The sequence below is a fragment of the Miscanthus floridulus genome, unplaced genomic scaffold (genome assembly GCF_019320115.1).
Source record: "Miscanthus floridulus cultivar M001 unplaced genomic scaffold, ASM1932011v1 fs_102_2_3, whole genome shotgun sequence".
In the NCBI taxonomy this organism is placed as follows: domain Eukaryota; kingdom Viridiplantae; phylum Streptophyta; class Magnoliopsida; order Poales; family Poaceae; genus Miscanthus; species Miscanthus floridulus.
The window spans coordinates 23960-43175 of NW_027096176.1; the positions used below are offsets into that span (position 1 = coordinate 23960).

The window sequence follows — 19216 nt, forward strand, 5'->3', positions numbered from 1 at the left end:
GCAATGTAAAAGGATAGCAATCATGGAGCAATTTCAAAAAGAAATGGCATCTGTCATCTGACCTGTTGCAGTGGCGGAGCAATTTCAGCAGGGGGCCGGCAGTGGGGGCGCGTGGGCGCGGCCGCGTGTGCCGATGAGGGGCTGACCGGCGAGGCGGTCAGGGGCAACCTGGCGCGGGGCCGCGGGTGGCGGCGCGCGACCAGCGGGGATGCGCCGTGCGCACGGCCAACGGGGAGCTAGGGACTTGGGGGCTTGGGGCGGTCGAGACAGGAGGGCGAGGCTAAAAGCAGACGGGAAGGGAGGCAGCCAGGGTGGAGGCGGACGGGAACCGACCGAGTGAGATTGTTCGAATGGGAGGCGGGCTAGGGCGACGGCCAGTTGCTAGGCTAACTTCTCCTCGGGGTGGGCTAATGGGCCAGGCAGCCTTTTATGCCATTTTTATGAAGAAACTTCCCACTGCTCTTGGGCCTCGCCCCGGGCTGCAGCCCAGGGCCCAAATCCACCCCTGCCATCAGGTGTTGCAATTCACCTCGCACTGTAATGACATACCAGTATTGGACTGGATTTTCTCATCTCCATAACAATTCCGCTTTTCTTTTTGAAACAGAATTTAATCATTCTATTCCCGCTGTGATACAATAGAACATTTACATTCTTTAATTCATCACCTGAGGTGCCTACAAACAGTCCATGCATCAAATGATCAAATGCCATGCGGCCTGAGCCCCCATATCTACTCGTTGGGATCAAGGAATCCAACAAGGCACTTCTCCAAGAGGAACTCTGCATTTACCCAAGCATGGTATTTATCTATAGTCAAGTCAAGGAGCAATCAAGAATTATAAGCAGATGCACAATCAACAACCACAAAATGGGACAGTTAACAAATGTAATCATAAGCTGCAAAGGCATCATAGTGATTGCTGTTTGTATGCCATGCCTTTAGGTACCACACCAACTTGCATAATAAGAATGGTGATGAGTCCACAAGCAGCAAGATAATGAGTCACAGTGCAGTAGAAGGATACTGAACAAAGCAGTGCAGTCTTTCCCAGCGGCTTTCATAAGCATATCAACACCTGTAAATCGACCCAGAACATGATACAGGTTAGGAAAATATATCATAATACAGAAAAGGTTGTGACTTGTGAGGTGAGAACAGTGGTTCTGAAACTCAAACAGAATAACTCTGCATGAACTGGAACTATGACTACCTCCAGGATGAAATTTCATGTATGGAGCAATGTTGTACACGCGGCCTTTGAGAACTGTCCAAATACAATCTCCTGCTTTGTGCTGCTTCACCTCTTCCAAAGAAATTAACCTTCGATTTGACTGCCCCTTAAGCCCTATAAGAGGAAGGAAAGCAAACATCATTTCATCAATTATCAGATAATCAATTGGTAAGACTCTAGGCGGTAAGACTCTACCGCTTGCACCAGGCCCGCCCTTCCATCAGACAATCAATTGAGGGCAAAAAAACTTGCAAGTAGGTAAACAAAAATGGCAAACATGATTATAACTGTAGTGCCAATTGTGTAAGCATATAGTTCTGGTTACTCCCAGATTGACATAACAAGGTTTACAAGATCCCAAAATGTGTCAATCTAACCTTTAAAAGAATTTGAAATGTGGGGGTAAGCATTGCGAACCCAAGGCGCTATTTCTGACACAAACATCATCCTATTTATAATTGGAGGAAAATAGATCAATGATAACAGCTTGCATTGTAGGGGTGGGTCATAAACATTGCAAAATGCTCAACCATGTCACAAAAGCTGTTTTATGGGTGCATTTAATAACTTGGATAAGCACGGTCATATCACACAGTGCCACAACAGCTCCCAGCTAGGCATCATTGACATGTTGATGGCAGCGCTGACAGTTCCAACTTTCTTTTTTATCTTTTTTTAGATCATCTGATGACTCGAGCTAGTAGAAGGGGCATGGAAGCTATTTACAAAGGGGATTGTACCTGATCTAGTAATAGCTTTAAACAATCTAACAGTAGTAGCAGCTGCTATTAACGTACTTATTTTTAAAAAGGGTCCCTGTCATGGCCTTCTTTGGAGGCCATTATGGGAGCCAGGTCTCGAGTTCTGGCTAATCAGCTCACACCTTGGAGCTTCACCGCCTGCTCTATGAGCAATTCCTTATTAGCATACTTATTAGTTCTTTGCCACCAGCTGTTGGTATTGGTGTACTGTTAACTAGGGCAAGAGAATATAGAGTGATGAATGCATGTGCGCTAATACATGGAAATTCACCACCATTACTGCCCTAATTCTCACCGGAAAAAGATCACTTAAATCAGCACATACTGTAACATTAACATGACTGAAATACAGAGATTTATTGCACTTATAGTATACTGAGCAGCAGCGTCTGTCGGGGACATAAACAGCTGCCAATCCCTGCTCGGTGCTAACTAGTTATGATCAACCCCGACTTCGCTCAACTGAACTGATGGGACAGATTCATTGATTAAATTCATAATGAGATGCAATGAACAGCTCATTTTGACAAATAACAGAGCTAGGGCACTTAAACCTCACAACAGTGTGGAACCATCACATAGTCCATCCTAAGAAATGATTACAAAACAGTGAAAATGATGAGGACATGGCACCTTCGGATACGAACAATGATTATAAGGTGCACTCGTTCCTACATTTGCATAGTGGCTTTGGTTATAATTCACTTGGTTCCACATGTACATGTCACTATTTGATTGTAGGTTCAAATGTGTTTCATAATGGAAATTCATCAAAGTTGAACTTTTGGTTCGTCGGTAGGCCGACAGTGCCTCATTGGAAAGGCCATAACTCATCCATCCGGAGTGCGATCGAGGTCAATGAGTACTTGATGGAAAGCTTGTTTGATAAGCTTTCAAATAGATCTGGTCCCATCTCAATATCACGTCGGCAAGGCCTCCAAATCACCAATATATTCTGTCGCTATTTCTGGCGGGAGTTACACTATCGTCATGGGCTTGTTAGACATCCTTGGGACGCAGGCCCAAGTTGGAGCACGCCCCAAGAAGATGGAGAACACCTAAGAGATGGCCTTGGATGTCCTCCTCCTTGACCATCACCTTAGGAGGCCAGCAAGGACGTCCAAGCCAAGCCAGAGGCCCAGTCCAATCCGAGTTCGAGTCTGCCTCGGCCGTCAGGACCAGTCTGCAATAAAACGGACGCCCAGGACACATCCGAACTCCGTTTTTGATGATCCACATATGGACGGAAAGCTAGTTTGATAAGGAAGCCAATCTAAGTGGTTTCACGTCAAAACCTCTTCGGAATCAACGGGAATAGTCGAAACAAGTCAGCGTCCAGAATCTGCCAGGGTACTGCGACACCTACTTTTGGTCCGTGTATCGTGTTTGGGCCCATTAGGGGGCGCGTCCAGGGTAGGCGACGACCCTAAGACCTTTATAATCATATGCCGCCGCCGTCATTAGGTTTTGGGTTTTGCTTAGATTATTCTGTCAAGAAACAGTTTCGCCGTTCTTCGGTTTGTGAGACCCCAACTCGTGAGATTAATCTTTCATCTGCAATTTGGTTGCGTTCTTTCTTGTTCTTGCTTGTGTTCTTCGTTGCACAGGCAGGGATTAGCCTTCTTGGCGAGGTCAACCTGGTCCGTGACTGTTGATAGCCAGAGGAGCTGTGGTGCTAAGATTGCAGAATCCCGATCTTCTGCAATCTTAGCACCACAGCGGCGGCGTATGATTATAAAGGTCTTAGGGTCGTCGCCTACCCTGGACGCGCCCCCTAATGGGCCCAAACACGATACACGGTCCAACGGACCAAAAGTAGGTGTCGCAGCACCCTGGCAGATTCTGGACGCTGACTTGTTTCGACTATTCCCGTTGATTCTGAAGAGGTTTTGACGTGAAACCACTTGGATTTGCTTCCTTATCAAATTAGCTTTCCATCCATATATGGATCATCGAAAACGGAGTTCGGATGCGTCCTGGGCGTCCGTTTTATTGCAGACTGGTCCTGACGGCCGAGGCAGACTCGAACTCGGATTGGACTGGGCCTCTGGCTTGGCTTGGACGTCCTTGCTGGCCTCCTAAGGTGATGGCCAAGGAGGACGTCCAAGGACATCTCTTAGGTGTTCTCCATCTTCTTGGGGCGTGCTCTAACTTGGGCCTGGGTCCCAAGGATGTCTAACAAGCCCATGACGACAGTGTAGCTCCCGCCAGAAATAGAGACAGAATATATTGGTGATTTGGAGGCCTTGCCGACGTGATATTGAGATGGGACCAGATCTATTTGAAAGCTTATCAAACAAGCTTTCCATCAAGTACTCATTGACCTCAATCGCACTCCGGATGGATGAGTTGTGGCCTTCCCAATGAGGCACTGTCGGCCTGCCGACGAACCAAAAGTTCAACTTTGATGAACTTCCATTATGAAACACATTTGAACCTACAATCAAATAGTGACATGTACATGTGGAACCAAGTGAATTATAACCAAAGCCACTATGCAAATGTAGGAACGAGTGCACCTTATAATCATTGTTCATATCCGAAGGTGCCATGTTCTCATCAGAAAACGACTTTGTTAAAAAATGGTCCAACAAGGTTTCCTTCACATGGCATCACACAGAACGTGACAAGTGGCAATCCAAGTAGCAAATGCACTCATTAAAAAAAAACAATGGTGACCCCATTGAACATTTGCAAGATATATAACCTACTTAAGTTGTTGTACCTCTGGTGTATTTTACTCTATAATTTTATCCTGATATAATCATGTTGTTGTTTGCACAAGGAAAATATTAAACAACCAACTTGTCTCAGAAAATCACTGTAAGTTAATGTTGGCCGTTGACCTTCCCCACAAGTACACGCAGATCGCGCTCTACATTGAGACGCTGATCGACATGTCCACCCTCACAATCAAGGATGTGACTGGGCGGTTGAGGGCGGTGTACGAGCGTGTGGAGACGGCGAAGACAACGGACGGCAGCAAGCTGCTGCTGACCGAGGAGTGGGCTGCCCGGATGCAGGAGAAGCGGTCCGGGGAAGGCTCCTCCAACCGCGGCGGTGATGGCAAGCGCCGCGGCAAGGCCCCGCAGAAGAAGAAGAAGAAGAAGGATGGCGAGCCTCTCAACAGGGATACCTGTCGGCGCTGCGGGAAGACGGGCCATTGCAGCCAAGTCTTCTGCTGCTATTCAGCCTAGATGTTGCTATGCACTTGCAAGGAAATTACACTGCAATTGCTTGCAGGCTTCTATGCAAGGCCAGCAGTGGAGAGCAAGGAATTGACCTATTGTCAACCTTCTGTCCCAGTAAAACAAACGGAGCAAGCAGCAGATTATCTTACAATCCTTCCTCTAATCCTGCTGCTACTCCTTGAGCGATCCACCATTCCAATTTTGCTCCTCAGCTCTGACATCACTTGTTGGCCCTTTATCTTCCCCACAGGTGAGCAGCTAGCTCACCAGTACCCACACAACACCTTTGGCTGGAGGCAGAAGAGAGTGAGCACAGAGCACACGCACAAGTCTTCTGGAAGTGCAGAATTAACTATGCAGCTGTTAGGCTGCTGCTGCACTACACGTCTACAGAGATGGAGGAGGCTGTTTGTGGCTGCTGTAAGCTGCAGCTTGCTGGTGCCTTTGCATCTTATTTATAGCTGAAAAGATAGTACAGAAAACAGCCCTAGTGCCTTACCTAGAAATTACCTAAGAGAAGACCTTGACTTGCAGTCAATTCTTCTGCTGATATTCAGCCTAGATGTTGCTATGCACTTGCAATACACTGCAATTGCTTGCAGGCTCAGCAGTGGACAGCAAGGAATTGACCTATTGTCAACCTTCTGTCCCAGCAAAACAAATGGAGCAAGCAGCAGATTATCTTACAGTTAATATGCCTAAGCCTTATTATGCCCATTAGAAAAATTACAAAATATGAAAGTGAAATGCATGCCATTCGCTTTTTAATTGAAGGAATTAACATTAGGAAACAAAATATAACTATGCTCTCAAGCGAAACAACAGCCTCAGTCCCTTTACGGCCCCATTGTCACTTGGCATGCTACAAAGCTGAAATGTATGGTGAAAGCTTATATATGGAGCTCGTATAAGTACAGCCAATCAGTCATCCAAATATCCAATTAAAATTTCAGAACAGTTTAGCTAATGCAACATGTAACCCACAGCAAAAAAAATGATAAATTAGAAAAGGCAGAGAAAAATAGCTAATACAGATTTTATGAAGCTAAAGGTTCTCAACTTAGTTGATTGAACTATTCATAAAGGTAAACATTGAATCTCAAGCTGGCTATGTTGTTTACTCTACACTGATGGAACCTCTAAGGACCTTTCTTTCAGACAAAAGTGCCCGGCAGAATAATAGAGCACAGTAACTTAAATTCTAAGAAATGACATGAGTTTAAGCATTTTAGTTAATTATAAAACATCAATTAATATAATTATGACCCACTGTCATTCCCAGACCCCACAACAGGTCCTCTGAGAGGCATTAATTATGCAGATAGATCAAACTACCAAAGATCAGCAAACAGCTTACCAGTAAAGTCTGTAACAAGTTACAACTTACCAGCTAGATCAGGATGTGTTTGTGTCAGCTTTAGCCAATCCATTTGACTATAGCCTTTCTCAAAGGGAACCTTTGCCCATGCTGCGGGTTTCTTCGATGAACGCTTTGCCTGTAATGGCACATTTGATTCTGCTCCACCACTTGTCTGTGTAACTGGTGCTTTCATGTTATTGTCTTTTGTTGAAACACTGACATTGTTACCAGACCTATCTTTTTCTGAGTCAACAGTTTCCACGCCATTGTTCTTTGAAGTATTTGCACTATCAACACGAACATCCTCGAGTGTCATACTTTCTACAGGAATGGCTTTAGGAGATTCTGGTTGACCGTCATTTTCTGCAGAACTAACCTACAAAACAGATATATCAAAATAAGTTCTTACAAGTCATATCAGAAAGTAAACCTGAAAGCAAGAAAAATCAAAATGGCACATGTAAGTTTGTAAGTCATACCATTTGGGATCTTAACAACTCAAGGGTCTTAGGGAGAAATAGCAGATAAATCATTAGAAAAGGCTTAGACCGCTACAGTAACAATTGATAAGCTATCATGCAACTGAGTGTATCGAGTGGAAGTGATACATATAATATTACAACCTATATCCAAATAAGAACCTATAAATAAAAAGGTAATGAAGTGACTACCCATAAAGATGCACTAGCTTTGTACTATCCACAACTAATTGACCCAATCCAACGGCATGAGCAGCAAGAGCATCTCCAAAAACTCCTTAAATCAACTCCCTAATTCTGTTTTGGCAAAAAAAAAAAGGGGGAAAAAGGGCCCTCCAACAGTTTTGTAAAACAACTCCCTAAAGATAAGCACTAGGTAAATCGCCCCCTCAACTCCCAGATACGAGTGTTTCATGATTGCTATCTGCCCGGGTGCCCCCTCCCCCGCGCTTCGTGCATTTTTTTCCCCCACACTGCCTGGTTTTCGATTTTTAGGAAGCTAACTATTGGAGAAAGGAAAAAATAGAGCTCTTATCCATTTTATTCACTTGGCATAGTCATTGGTTTACCAAGTGGTTTTTAAGGAGCTTTTGGAGACGAAGATAAATAGAAAAATAAATGAAAGCAACTGTTTAAATGCCTGTAGTGAGAGACAGCATCCAAGACAGATTTTAAGCAAGCAAAAAGCAATCAGAACCCATCTCCCTAAGCAATCAGGTGTTTTCTCACTTCCTTAATTCCAACCCTTGACTTGTCCGCATAGTGTTTGAACACAACTTATGTCCTATGCACTTATACTGGTTTCAGAAATGAACATATATCAGTGAAATAATATCCCATGCTTATTGTGGGTTCTTGAGACAATCCACAAGATTTAAAACTTTTGGTGACATTTTTTTTATGTGGAAACATATAAGTACAGAACAAATTATTCACTGCGGTACGGTAAAGCATAAGGCCTGTAAAACTGGCAGTCACAATCCATATGTTAAATGGTTGGTAACCAAGTGCTTCTCTTATGTTGACAATTTCTCTGGTCACCCCGATAAAACATGAATTCTTAATCAAGCATGATGATTCTATGATCAGAAAAGCACCGATAAGGAACGACACGAAGCACTAGAACAACAAGCAAAGCAGCGTGGCGTAAACGAACACCATGCTGTAAGTGACACAAGCAGAAGCATACGTACCTTGCAGAAGGTGAAGTCGGATGAGTCCTCATCAGCCATCTCAGAGCCAAAGTAAACCTGTCCGAGCACACTTCGGAATGATGGATTGCCTCGCCAAGGCCGTGTTTGCGAACAGCAGCCCAAGTATGTCCTGGTTCATGTTGGCAAGATTGAATATGTAAACTGCCAGCTGATTTCATCAGAAATATCAAGGGTTAATTGGATCCACGCCATTATAATTCTTCAACTTTGGAGATCTGCCATTACAATTCACCTATTCTGAAACTTGCCATTACAATTCTTCTTCTACCTGATACTTGCCATTTTCTACGTCTTCTGGGTGTCTGGGCCCGTATACGTGTACACATCTTCCATATGGACCAAAACACCCCCGGCTGCTTCTCTCCCTCCACTCACTGACGTGTGGGCCCCACACGTCAGATTCTCCCTCCACTCACTGACGACGATGGTGGCGCAGAACGAGACAACCAAGCACGGAGACGGAGCTGCGCGTGTCGTTCCCGCCGCCGACGCGGAGGAGGGCGGAGGCGAGAGGGAGGAGTCGCGGGCGATCAACCCGGGCTACCTGGCCAGTAAGACGTATCTGCCTCGTCAGGGGCCGGCGCCGGTGCTGGGCTACGCAGTGCAGAACGGGACCGCGCGCCGCAATGACGAGGGGGAGTGCGAGATTACCGTCGTCGATGACTCGGAGGAGCGAGGCGAGAGCGTCGAGGACTACGGAGCGGAGGAGGCCAGCGGCGGCAGGACCAGGACGAGCGCCCGGTCGCCAGCCACGGACGGGGAGGTCGGCGGCGGCAGGACGAGGACGAGCACCCCGATGCCGATAGCCATGGCCCGCGGCTCCTGCTCGCTAACCCGCCGCCCGCTGTAGTCGCTCGCTGCTTGCCGTGCTTGCGCAAGCGTGCCCTACTAACCCGAGCGTGCGCTGCCGCTGGTTGCTTGCCATGCTCCCGCAAGCGCGTGGGCGAGCAGCAGCAGCAGCCGCCGCCGCCGCGCAGATCCAGCCCATCCCTCGCGCCCTCCGCTCACGCTGGCCCTCGACAAGCCCAACTCAGCTGCCGCCCCGAGGCACGGCCGGAACAGGGCGGGCGCGGCCGCCGCCGCCACCTCCCCCGCGTGCTACGCCAGGAACACAGCAAACGCGGACACCACCACCACCATGCCGAGCAGCATGAGCCCCAGGAACAGCTTGAGCAACATCCCTGCACCACCTTGGTCATGCACAGGCGAGCGACCGCCGCCGCCGCCGCCGCCACGCGGGCGCGCGGGCCCTCCCCCTCGTTGGACGGTGGAGGAAGAGAAGACTCAAGGAGGAAGACTGCTGGAGGTCAGGGGCGGATCCAACGGTGGGGCGGGGGGCTCGAGCCCCCCTACCCAAACCGGAGCAGTGGAACCCCCTTGGAGCTCCCATGAATTTTTAGGCAAAGTTCTATAGTATTCTATAGTGTAGGAGGGGCTGAGACTTAAGATCGAGCAGTAGTCGGAGATATGTGTTGTTCAGCCCCCCATAAAATTTTTCGTGGATCCGCCGCTGCTGGAGGTTGAAGGAGAATCTAACGTGTGGGGCCCACACGTGAGTGAGTGGAGGGAGACAAGCAACAGGGGGTGTTTTGGTCCATACGGAAAATGTGTACACGTATACGGCCTGATAGTGGGCCCAGAGACCCCGAAGACATAGAAAATGGCAAGCATTAGGTAGACGAAGAATTGTAATTGCAAGTTTCAGAATAGGTGAATTGTAATGGTAAATCTCCAAAGTTGAAGAATTATAATAGCGTGGATCCAAATAACCCAAATATCAAGTATATCCTGGTTCATGTTGACAAGACTGAATGAATATGTAAAGTTGTAAATTGCCATCTGATTTCAGAAATCTCAAGCAAACCAGGGATTGATTCACGATTGCATAGAAATGGCTGAGAAACAGCAACATGCGGTCACTGTTCAGGTAAACGCTAACTTTTTCCCCCATTGCGCTGAGAAACAGCAACATGCCCACCCCCAAAAAGTGGGATTTGGTCCATTGCGCGCATCGGAGAAGATGTGCAGGCAAAATAAAACATCAAAAGCAAGTTAGGTTAGGGCGGCGTACCAAGAAAAAGGAGAAGCCGATCCAATCAATTCCTGGTGGATCTCTCGCTTCCCTCCAGGCCAGTAGAGGGGTGCGGATGGGAACACGCGGGCCCGAATTCCTCCGAGCTGGGCGGCGTGCCTGCCGCGCTCTGTGGGAGGCGGCCTGAGGCGCTGGGAGAGCGCGTAGAGGGCTCGACGTAGGCGCGGGAGCTTGGGACAGGCAGGAGGAGTAGGTTAGGAGAGCGTCACCGGTGACCTCGTCTCCCCTCGGCGCTCGCCGCCGCTCTCCAGCCCGCAGCCCGCAGGGGAAGGGAGAAAACGGGCGGAAACAGCAGAGAGGACTCGTTTGACAATTGACGCGGCGTGCGTAATTGACTTTGCGACTTCTTGTTGGGTTTTTTTAATCACCACAGTCTCTATCATTGATGCCTGTATCAAAAGAAATCAAACTCCTAGTTCGAGTTTGAGCATCAACATTTAATTTCCTATTCTCACGAATAAAATTAACCAAAAGAAAACCATGAGCCCTGATCTAAATCTCTTTCACAATTTGACCATACAACCCATATTTCTTCGTTCCAAACTTCTGATAGCATTGGCCTAATCCGATGCCAACCGTACTGAAGTTAACATTAGATCAGCCACCAAAGCAAGTCCTTCCACCGTCACCTCGGCAATTTCTGGTTCAGTAATTCCATCAAGAGCAACTCCCGAAGCTCCCAAAAAAAATATCGGCCTGATCCCGGGCTATTGCCGCCACTGATGCCCTTCTCATATTCTTAGAAATAGTCGCATCCACATTTACCTTCATGCAACCTGCTGGTGGCGGCAACCACCATGGCATTTGACTCTGAAGTTCAGCAATATATTTGTTGATGAAACTTTGTGTTGAAAGCGGATTCTGGAAAATATTTTCATAGATCGCCTTCCTTCTTGCGTGTACCAGGTTGTCCACATAGTCACCAACACCCGTATGAGATCAGTATGTGGCATTGTTTCTATTTAATTTGCCAACGAACCTCGAGAGGTCTCCTCCTGCATCTCATTGAGGTGTTCAACGATTTCCTCGCTTTCCAATGCCCATACACACCTCGCCATATTACACTCGAGCAAGAAGTGTTTTCAGGAACCAGGAGCCCCGCACAAAAGCACAGCGGCCATGGTCTGCCATATTCCGATGGTGGAGAACATCAGCCGACGGTAGAGAGTGTCTTGCAAGCCTCCATAGAAGCACCCACACCTTTGAAGGCATCATAACATTCCACAAAGATGTCCACTCATTTTCCTCTTCTTTTCTATTTGATCTTGCTGCATTTTCTGATAAAAAGCACGCCTCATTATAAGCATTCTATATGCAGAACAAACTGTGAAAACTCCTTTCTTGTCATGGTGCTAAGCCCAGAAGTTGCATTTTCTGATAAAAAGCACGCCTCATTATAAGCATTCTATATGCAGAACAAACTGTGAAAACTCCTTTCTTGTCATGGTGCTAAGCCCAGAAGTCCGGTTGGCTCCGATTGCACAGAGGGATATTGAGAATCACATCTATATCAGCTTGCGTGAAAAAATCCTGAAGTTTTGCCCGATCCCAAGCTGCCGATGTATGATCAATCAGCTCACTCACAAGCTGTGGCGGATGTGGAGCTGCGCTAGGTACCGGCCTTCCCATGCTGTCCGACGGAAGCCAGTCCATACTCCAAATAGAAGTGGTCGAACCCATGCCGATTCTCCTGATCAGATCAAGCTGCAGCACTTCCCCGCCATCTAGCACTGATTGCCATATCTTTAAGGGAGTAGAGCCAAGATTTGCCCCCCAAGAAGTCACCCTATGAAAAATACACCGCCTTTAAAATTCTGGCACTTAAAGATACCGGTTCCTGGAGGATACGCCAGGCCTGTTACGCTAACAAAGCAAGGTTGAACAGCTCTATATCACGAAAACCCATTCCACCAAGGAACTTTGGCATGATCATATCGTCCCATGCAACCCAGCATGTCTTCCTCTTTCCTTCCTTACTTTCCCACCAGAAATTCCTCAACAGGCCGTTAATATGTTTGCATAGGCCTCGAGGCAGTTTAAAGCATGACATTGAATAGGTGGGTATTGCTTGGGCAACAGATTTAATGAGCACTTCCTTGCCGCCAGATGACAAGCATTGCTCTATCCATCCCAGTATCTTATTTCAAATCATGTCCTTTAAGAATTTAAAAGCGCCATTAGTTGCGGAGCCCACATCAGATGGCATTCCTAAATACTTTTCACTTAGACATTCATTCTGAACATTGAGCACCAACTTAATTTCCTCTCGAATATTTTGTTGATACTTCTTGGCAAAGTGAATTGATGATTTTTGCACATTGATCTGTTGGCCCGAAGCATCACAATAAATCTGCAAGATATCCTTCACCACTGCCGCACTCTCCCTATTAGCTTTAAAAAAACAGCAGGTTGTCATCTGTAAAGAGAAGGTGGCTAACCATCAGTGCTGTTGGCGCCACTTTAATACCACTGAGCTCTGATGATTGTGATCGTGATTTTAAGAGGCACGAAAGGCCCTCTGTTGCTATAAAAACTAAATAGGGAGAGATGGGGTCTCCTTGGCGAATTCCTCTTGTCGGCTTGAAACTACTCAAACAATCTCCATTTAAGAGTACAGAAAAAGAAACTGAGGAGACTAACCGCATAATCTGCTGTACCCATAGTTGATGAAATCCGAGCTTGGGCATAATTGCTTGGAGATAATTCCACTCAACCCGGTCATAAGCTTTCTTCATATACAACTTCAAAGCACAACACCTGAGGTCCTGAGTTTTTTTTGCTTCATGAAGTGTAGACACTCATAAGCAGTAATAATATTATCTGCCCGGCACAAATGCTGACTGTTCTTCAGATATAATCTTCGGTAGCACCACTTTGACTCTATTGGTCACCACCTTTGATACAATCTTGAAGATGACATTGCAGAGACTTATTGGTCTAAATTGACCCAGCTCCTCCGGACAGCAACCTTCAGAATTAGCACAATGAACGTGTCATTAATTGTAGCCAGATCATCTTCACCACTAAGCACCCTCAAGACCACTGATGTGATTTCCTTGCCACAAAAGTCCCAATGTCGCTAGAAAAAATGAGCAGGAAACCTATCCGGGCCTGGAGCCTTAGTTGGAAACATCTGGAAGAGTGCTTCCTTTACCTCCTTTTCTGTAAAAGGCACCATCAAACCTTCATTCATCTCCGTCAAAACTTTAACAGGCACCGAATCCAGAATAGCTTCCATGTTACGTGTATCTTCCGAAGTATACAAATTTCTAAAAAATTCAGTAGTCATCTAGCCCATCTCCTTCTCATAGGATGTAAATTCAGTAGTCATCTAGCCCATCTCCTTCTCATAGAATGTAAATTCACCGTTCGACTTTCTGAGGTTTTTTATCATATCCTTCCTCCGCCTCTGGCTCGCTCGGAGATGAAAAAACTTTGTGTTTCGATCCCCTTCTGCTAGCCATTGAATTTTCGAACGCTGACGCCACATAATTTCCTCCCTATAATGCAATTCATTTATCCTTTCAATGGTCTTCAACTCAGCCTGGGAAGGCCCCAATCGACTGGGGTCCAACTGTATCCTCTCCAATTCCTTCTTCAAGGACTTTAATTCCCGTCTCACATGACCAAAAGTTTGTCGCTCCCAGCTGCCCAAGTGGTTCGCCACCCCCTTCAGCTTGAGCTGTAGCTCTTTTACTGTCACTGCTACACGGTCTTGCTGCCATGATTCGGCCAAGGATGAAGTGAAAGCCTCATGTGCTTCCCACATCACCTCATATCTGAAACGGTGGCACTTCTTCTGCACATTGTTCGCCCTCCGCCAGGTCAACAAAATGGGTCTGTGGTTGGACGTCGCTGCAACAAGGTGCTGTACTGAGGCTAGAGGGAACCGCAGATACCAGTCACCTGACACAAGTGCACGATCTAATCAAACTCGGCAATATGATCCACCACTAACCTTCTTTTCAAAAGTCCAGCTTCGGCCACTAAAACCGATATAAGTTAAGCCGCACACATCGGCCATCTCTCGGAACACTGTAATCTGGTCTGCACTTCTCTCTTGGACCCCACCATGTTTCGAGTGATGTAGAACTTCGTTGAAATCACCAATACAAACCCAAGGCAAAGGAGATGATGACCTGATAAACTTGAGCATGTCCCAAGTCTTATGTCGTTCACTTAGTTGCGCCTCCCCGTAAACACATGTAAGTCTCCAAGGGTCAGTGTCCCCCTCTGTAACAATAGCATCGATGTGATACTGTGAATACGGTAACAAAGACACACTGGTATTATTATTCCAAAAAATCCCTAACCACCACTATGGACGTTACTACTAACAGCAAATGCATTATCATAGCCTAGTGTCTTCTTCAACCCCTCAGCCCGTGATCTATGGACTTGTGTTTCGAGGACGCACAACACTGTGGGGGCAGCATCCCTCGCGAACTCACGAAGCTCTTTAATAGTCGCGGCGTTGCCAAGACCGTGACATTTCCAACTTAAGCAACTCATTGTGCAAGAGCTATTGTTTTCTCCTTCAGCATATCCTTCATCTCTGAACTCAGAAGATTCAGCAGCCATTGCAACCCAATCTGAAACTCCCGCACGACACCAAAGGCGCCTTCACCAACCAAGGCCGGGTAGCTGAACTAGTCAGCCCCTTGGTCAGCCTGAGCTAGGGATGAGCACGAGGGTAGCACGGGCATCATCGGGGCCTAAAATCCTTTGGAGCAGATCGTCGCCGAAGTCGCCAAAACCTAGGTCATCGAAACCTAGGGTGACTTCTTGTTGGTTGGATGGCCGAACGGCTGCCCAGCATGGCACGACACGCCTGCCAGCCCACGGGCTGAGCTGGCGGCACAGGTCAAAGCTGACCGAGAGGCCTGCAACAGCCCACCGTGCCGCACTCGCCTGAGCCGGTGGGCAGTGGTGCCGCCTAGCATACACCGCGCCGCCACCTGCAGCCCTCCACGCGCGGTGTGTGGTGCCCCTCCCGTACCCTATGGCCGCTCCTCTTTGCCATGGGCCAGGGAAATGGCCTGATCTGGCCCATACAAACGAGAACTACTCAGGCAACAGTGGGCAAGAGCTTTGCCCTGTTCGTTTAGTTTATAAGCCGTACTGTTTCAACCAACGAACAGAATCAGTCAATAATACTTTTAGCCATGACTTATCAGCCAAGCGAACAGAACGATGTCATCCACGTAGGAAGCCATACCGTGCGCCGGTGCCAGCCGCCATGAGCCACGCGCACCGGCGCCCACCTTGCCGGGAGGAGCCCCATCCCGACAAGGAAGGCGGGGGACCGTGCGCCTTCACAGCCGACCGCCCTACTCCCTCGCTCGAAGGAACTCCAATCCGCGGCCACATGAGGCACCCACATCCGCATTTTTGAATCGTCGTTGATTTGTTTCCGACTTCTACAAACTGTATACAAGACAAGCGGAAACAAATCAACCTGACAACCTTCACATGCGCACTAAGGGGCAAATATCAAATTCCCACAATGGTCATCACTCATCACGTTGACGGATAAGTCTCATGTGTTGGCTGGTCTTTGTGGGGCTGGCTGCAGCATATGGTGGCTGTAGGTCCTTGTGGCTGTCCATCTCCTTGACTGCCTGCAAGGACAGCAGCTGACTGGAGGACAGCATCTCTTTGACTGGAGGACAACATCTTAGCTAGGACAGCATATTAGGACAGCATCTTAGCTAGGACAGCATATTAGTATCTTAGACTAGCATCTTAGACTAGCATATTGGCATATGTTTGGCTGGCTAGCAGCCTATACATATGTATCCCCAACCCCTCAGGTTGGCATGACATTTGTATGAGAAATAAACCAGAAAATTATCCCAACTTCTAGTGTCATTCTCTCTCGATGAGAGTAAGAATTCTGCTACTACCAAGAGTGAGAATTCAGCGACTAACAACTGGTATCAGAGCCGTATTATCCTGTAGCCTGAGCATCTCCTGCTCATCTCCTCTCCCAGCCACACAATAGCCCCAACTGCAGCAGTAGCTCTGGCCGCTCCTGCTCACTCCTCCCCCATGCAGACGAGCAGCGGCTCTTCTGAAGCAGCCTTCTCCCCACGCAGCAGCCCCCCGGTAACGCGTCATGTCCGCAGGGCAGTCTCAGCGCTCGGTCGCCTCGAGCACGCGACGTTGGCAGGAGGCCGAACTTGCCGCGGTAGAGGAACGCGAGCGAGTGGCGGCAAAGACCGCTGCAACGGCGGCAAGGGCGTCGAGGCTTGCAGTGGCGGAGCTGGCAGTAGCCAGAGCGGAGGTGGAAGCAGCGGCGGCGGTGAATGCAGCACGTGCGGCGGTAGTGGAGGTCGAGGCTCTGTGCGGCAGCATCGGCAGCTCCATTTCCATTGACGACACTGCCGACGCGGACCTCGAGCTGCTAGAGAGGGAGGCAGCGCGAGTGCGGGAGGCGCAGTGGGCAGCTGCGCATGCCCACGAGCATGGTGGCAGCCCAGATAGGGGTGGACGCGCTGGCGGTGCTCCTGGAGGAGGTGCACACGACGGTGGCGCTCCTAGGGCAGCCGCGCATGCCCACGAGCACAACGGCAGCCCAGACAGGCGCGGACGCGCTGGCGGTGCTCCTAGAGGAGGCGCACACGGCAACGGTGGTGGACAGGTCGATGGAGAGCACGGCATTCACAGGCAGCATGGCTCTCTCTCCCCGGATCGGTATCGATGGGTCGATGGAGAGCGCGTCCTTCATAGGCAGCGTGGCTCTCTCTCCCTGGATCGATACCGTGGTTACCACGGGCTCTAGGCTATTATCAGGGACGTCGGTCCCGGCGGTGGGTGGCCTACCCTCACCAAGACTAACTACGTCGAGTGGGCTGCGGTGATGAGGGTAAAGCTCCAGGTGCGGCACATGTGGGAGGCAGTCCGATACGGCGACATCGACTACGACCTAGATCGATGGGCGTTGGATGCCCTCATCGCTGCAGTCCCGCCCAAGATGTAGTTCTCGCTTACCAACAAGTGGACTGCCAAGGAGGCTTGGGACACCATCGCTGCGGCACGCATCGGCAGCGACCGCGCCCGCAAGTCCACACTGCAGGCACTTCGCAAGGAGTGGGAGAACCTGGCCTTCAAGCCAGGTGAGGACATTGATGACTTTGCTCTTCGTCTCAACACTCTGTTGCAGAAGATGGTGCAGTTTGGCGATGACACCTACGGCGAGGAGAGAGCTGTCGAAAAGCTCTTTCGCTGCGTCCCCGAGAAGTATAAGCAGATGGCTCGCTCGATCGAGTCCTTGCTGGATCTCTCCATGATGTCATTCGAGGAGGCGATAGGTCACCTCAAGGTCATCGATAGTGATGAACCACAGTCTCTCTTGGGGCCCATCACCACTAGCGGGAAGCTCCTTCTCACTCGGGAGCAGTGGCTTGCCAGCCAAGGTGATCGGAAGAAGGGGGAGCCTTCTTCCGCGATAGGTGGCCGCAAGCGTGGCAAGCCACGCAAGGCGCACAGAGACGCCTAGGCCAGGGCACGAGGATGTGCCGAGGGTGATGCCCGTGGAGACACCCAGGGTGGTGCCGCCGGTAGGCACAAGCCGGCATGAGACGACGCATGACGCAACTACGGCCAGCTCGGCCATTGGGCCAAGGACTGCCGACAGCCACGACACGGCTAGGCCCACGTCGCACAGGCGGAGGAGGAGGAGCCGACTCTATTCATGGCATATGCAAGCATTGAGCTACCTCTAGTGGCACCGGCCGTAGCGGCTCTCCTCCACCTTGATGAGCCAAAGCACACGCCCTCCTCGGCGATAGCTCCGGCAACGACAAGACTGACAGGTGGTGCCTCGACACCGGCGCCACCCATCACATGACCGGTCGACGGGAGTTCTTCACCAAGCTTGACTCTAGCGTCCGAGGCTCCGTCAAGTTTGGGGATGCCTCTGGCATGGAGATCAAGGGCGTCGGCTCTGTCATCTTCACCACCGTGTCTGGTGAGCACAGGCTGCTCACCGGAGTCTACTACATCCCTACGTTGAGGAACTCCATCATCAGCTTGGGACAACTGGATGAGAACGGTTCGTGCGTGGTGGTTGAGGACGGAGTCATGAGGAATTAGGATCGTCGTCGTCGCCTTCTTGCCAAGGTATCCAGAAGCGCAAATCGACTCTACGTCCTTAATGTGCAGGTGGCACAACCCCTCTGTCTCGCGGCTCGTCGGGATGATGAGGTGTGGTAGTGGCACGAGCATTTCGGGCACCTTCACTTTGAGGCCCTAAAGCGGCTCAGTGCCACAGAGATGGTGCGAGGCCTGCCATGCCTCGACCATGTGGAGCAGCTCTGCGACGTCTGCTGTAACAACCCAAAAATCCATACACCAAAAATACCAACTACAAAATTTTTCTCAAAAACTCCCATGGGCTGATGAGTGTCATGTATAGAAACCCAACCTAAGAGATGCATTAGGTCTGACCCCAACCCAAGTCAACACATAAGCATGGCATGCCATATGTTAATCATGTTTATTTAAATACTGACAAATGAAACATAGCATACATTGTTAACTAAAATGGTGATTTAGATTTTCATCTGTTTTATGTAATTGTTAACACTGGATTTTGGTCGATTCTGGAGGATGACAGGTGGACCCGCATGCGGGAAGAAGGGTATTCGGCAAACAAAACAAGCGGTCGGCTAAATGCTTGTGCGGTCGGTTACTCCAGAAGGCGGTGACTCCATTCGGGAAAACAGAAGATGGCAGGCGAGGCCGATCGAAAAGATGAAAGTTGTAATAATAAAGGACTCTGAGAGTTTAGGGTAAGGAATCGTAAGTTTCCAAGTTTGTTTAAAAGTTCCTTTGTAAATCGTAGTCTTCTAGGACTCGTGTTTTGTCTAGGGTATAAATA

General features: G+C 48.9%; 1 protein-coding gene and 1 pseudogene across 2 annotated transcripts; both read right to left on the reverse strand.

Moving 5' to 3' along the window:
* Positions 1 to 426: 426 nt before the first annotated feature.
* Positions 427 to 10637, reverse strand: LOC136530289 (cytochrome b5 domain-containing protein RLF-like). 2 transcript variants are annotated; one of them, XM_066523061.1, is made up of 6 exons: positions 10312 to 10637; positions 8220 to 8349; positions 6575 to 6918; positions 1215 to 1349; positions 1029 to 1079; positions 427 to 810 (listed from the first exon to the last, which is right to left on the reverse strand). In XM_066523061.1, the coding sequence occupies exons 2-6, from the start codon at positions 8249 to 8251 to the stop codon at positions 734 to 736; spliced, it is 639 nt and encodes a 212-aa protein (XP_066379158.1). In that variant the 5' UTR covers positions 8252 to 8349; positions 10312 to 10637; the 3' UTR covers positions 427 to 733. The 2 variants fall into 2 exon arrangements, with proteins under 2 accessions (XP_066379158.1, XP_066379157.1); XM_066523060.1 differs by having other exon boundaries at positions 444 to 810; positions 6575 to 6923.
* Positions 10638 to 16738: 6101 nt separating this feature from the next.
* Positions 16739 to 17950, reverse strand: LOC136530288 (uncharacterized; annotated as a pseudogene).
* Positions 17951 to 19216: the final 1266 nt, after the last annotated feature.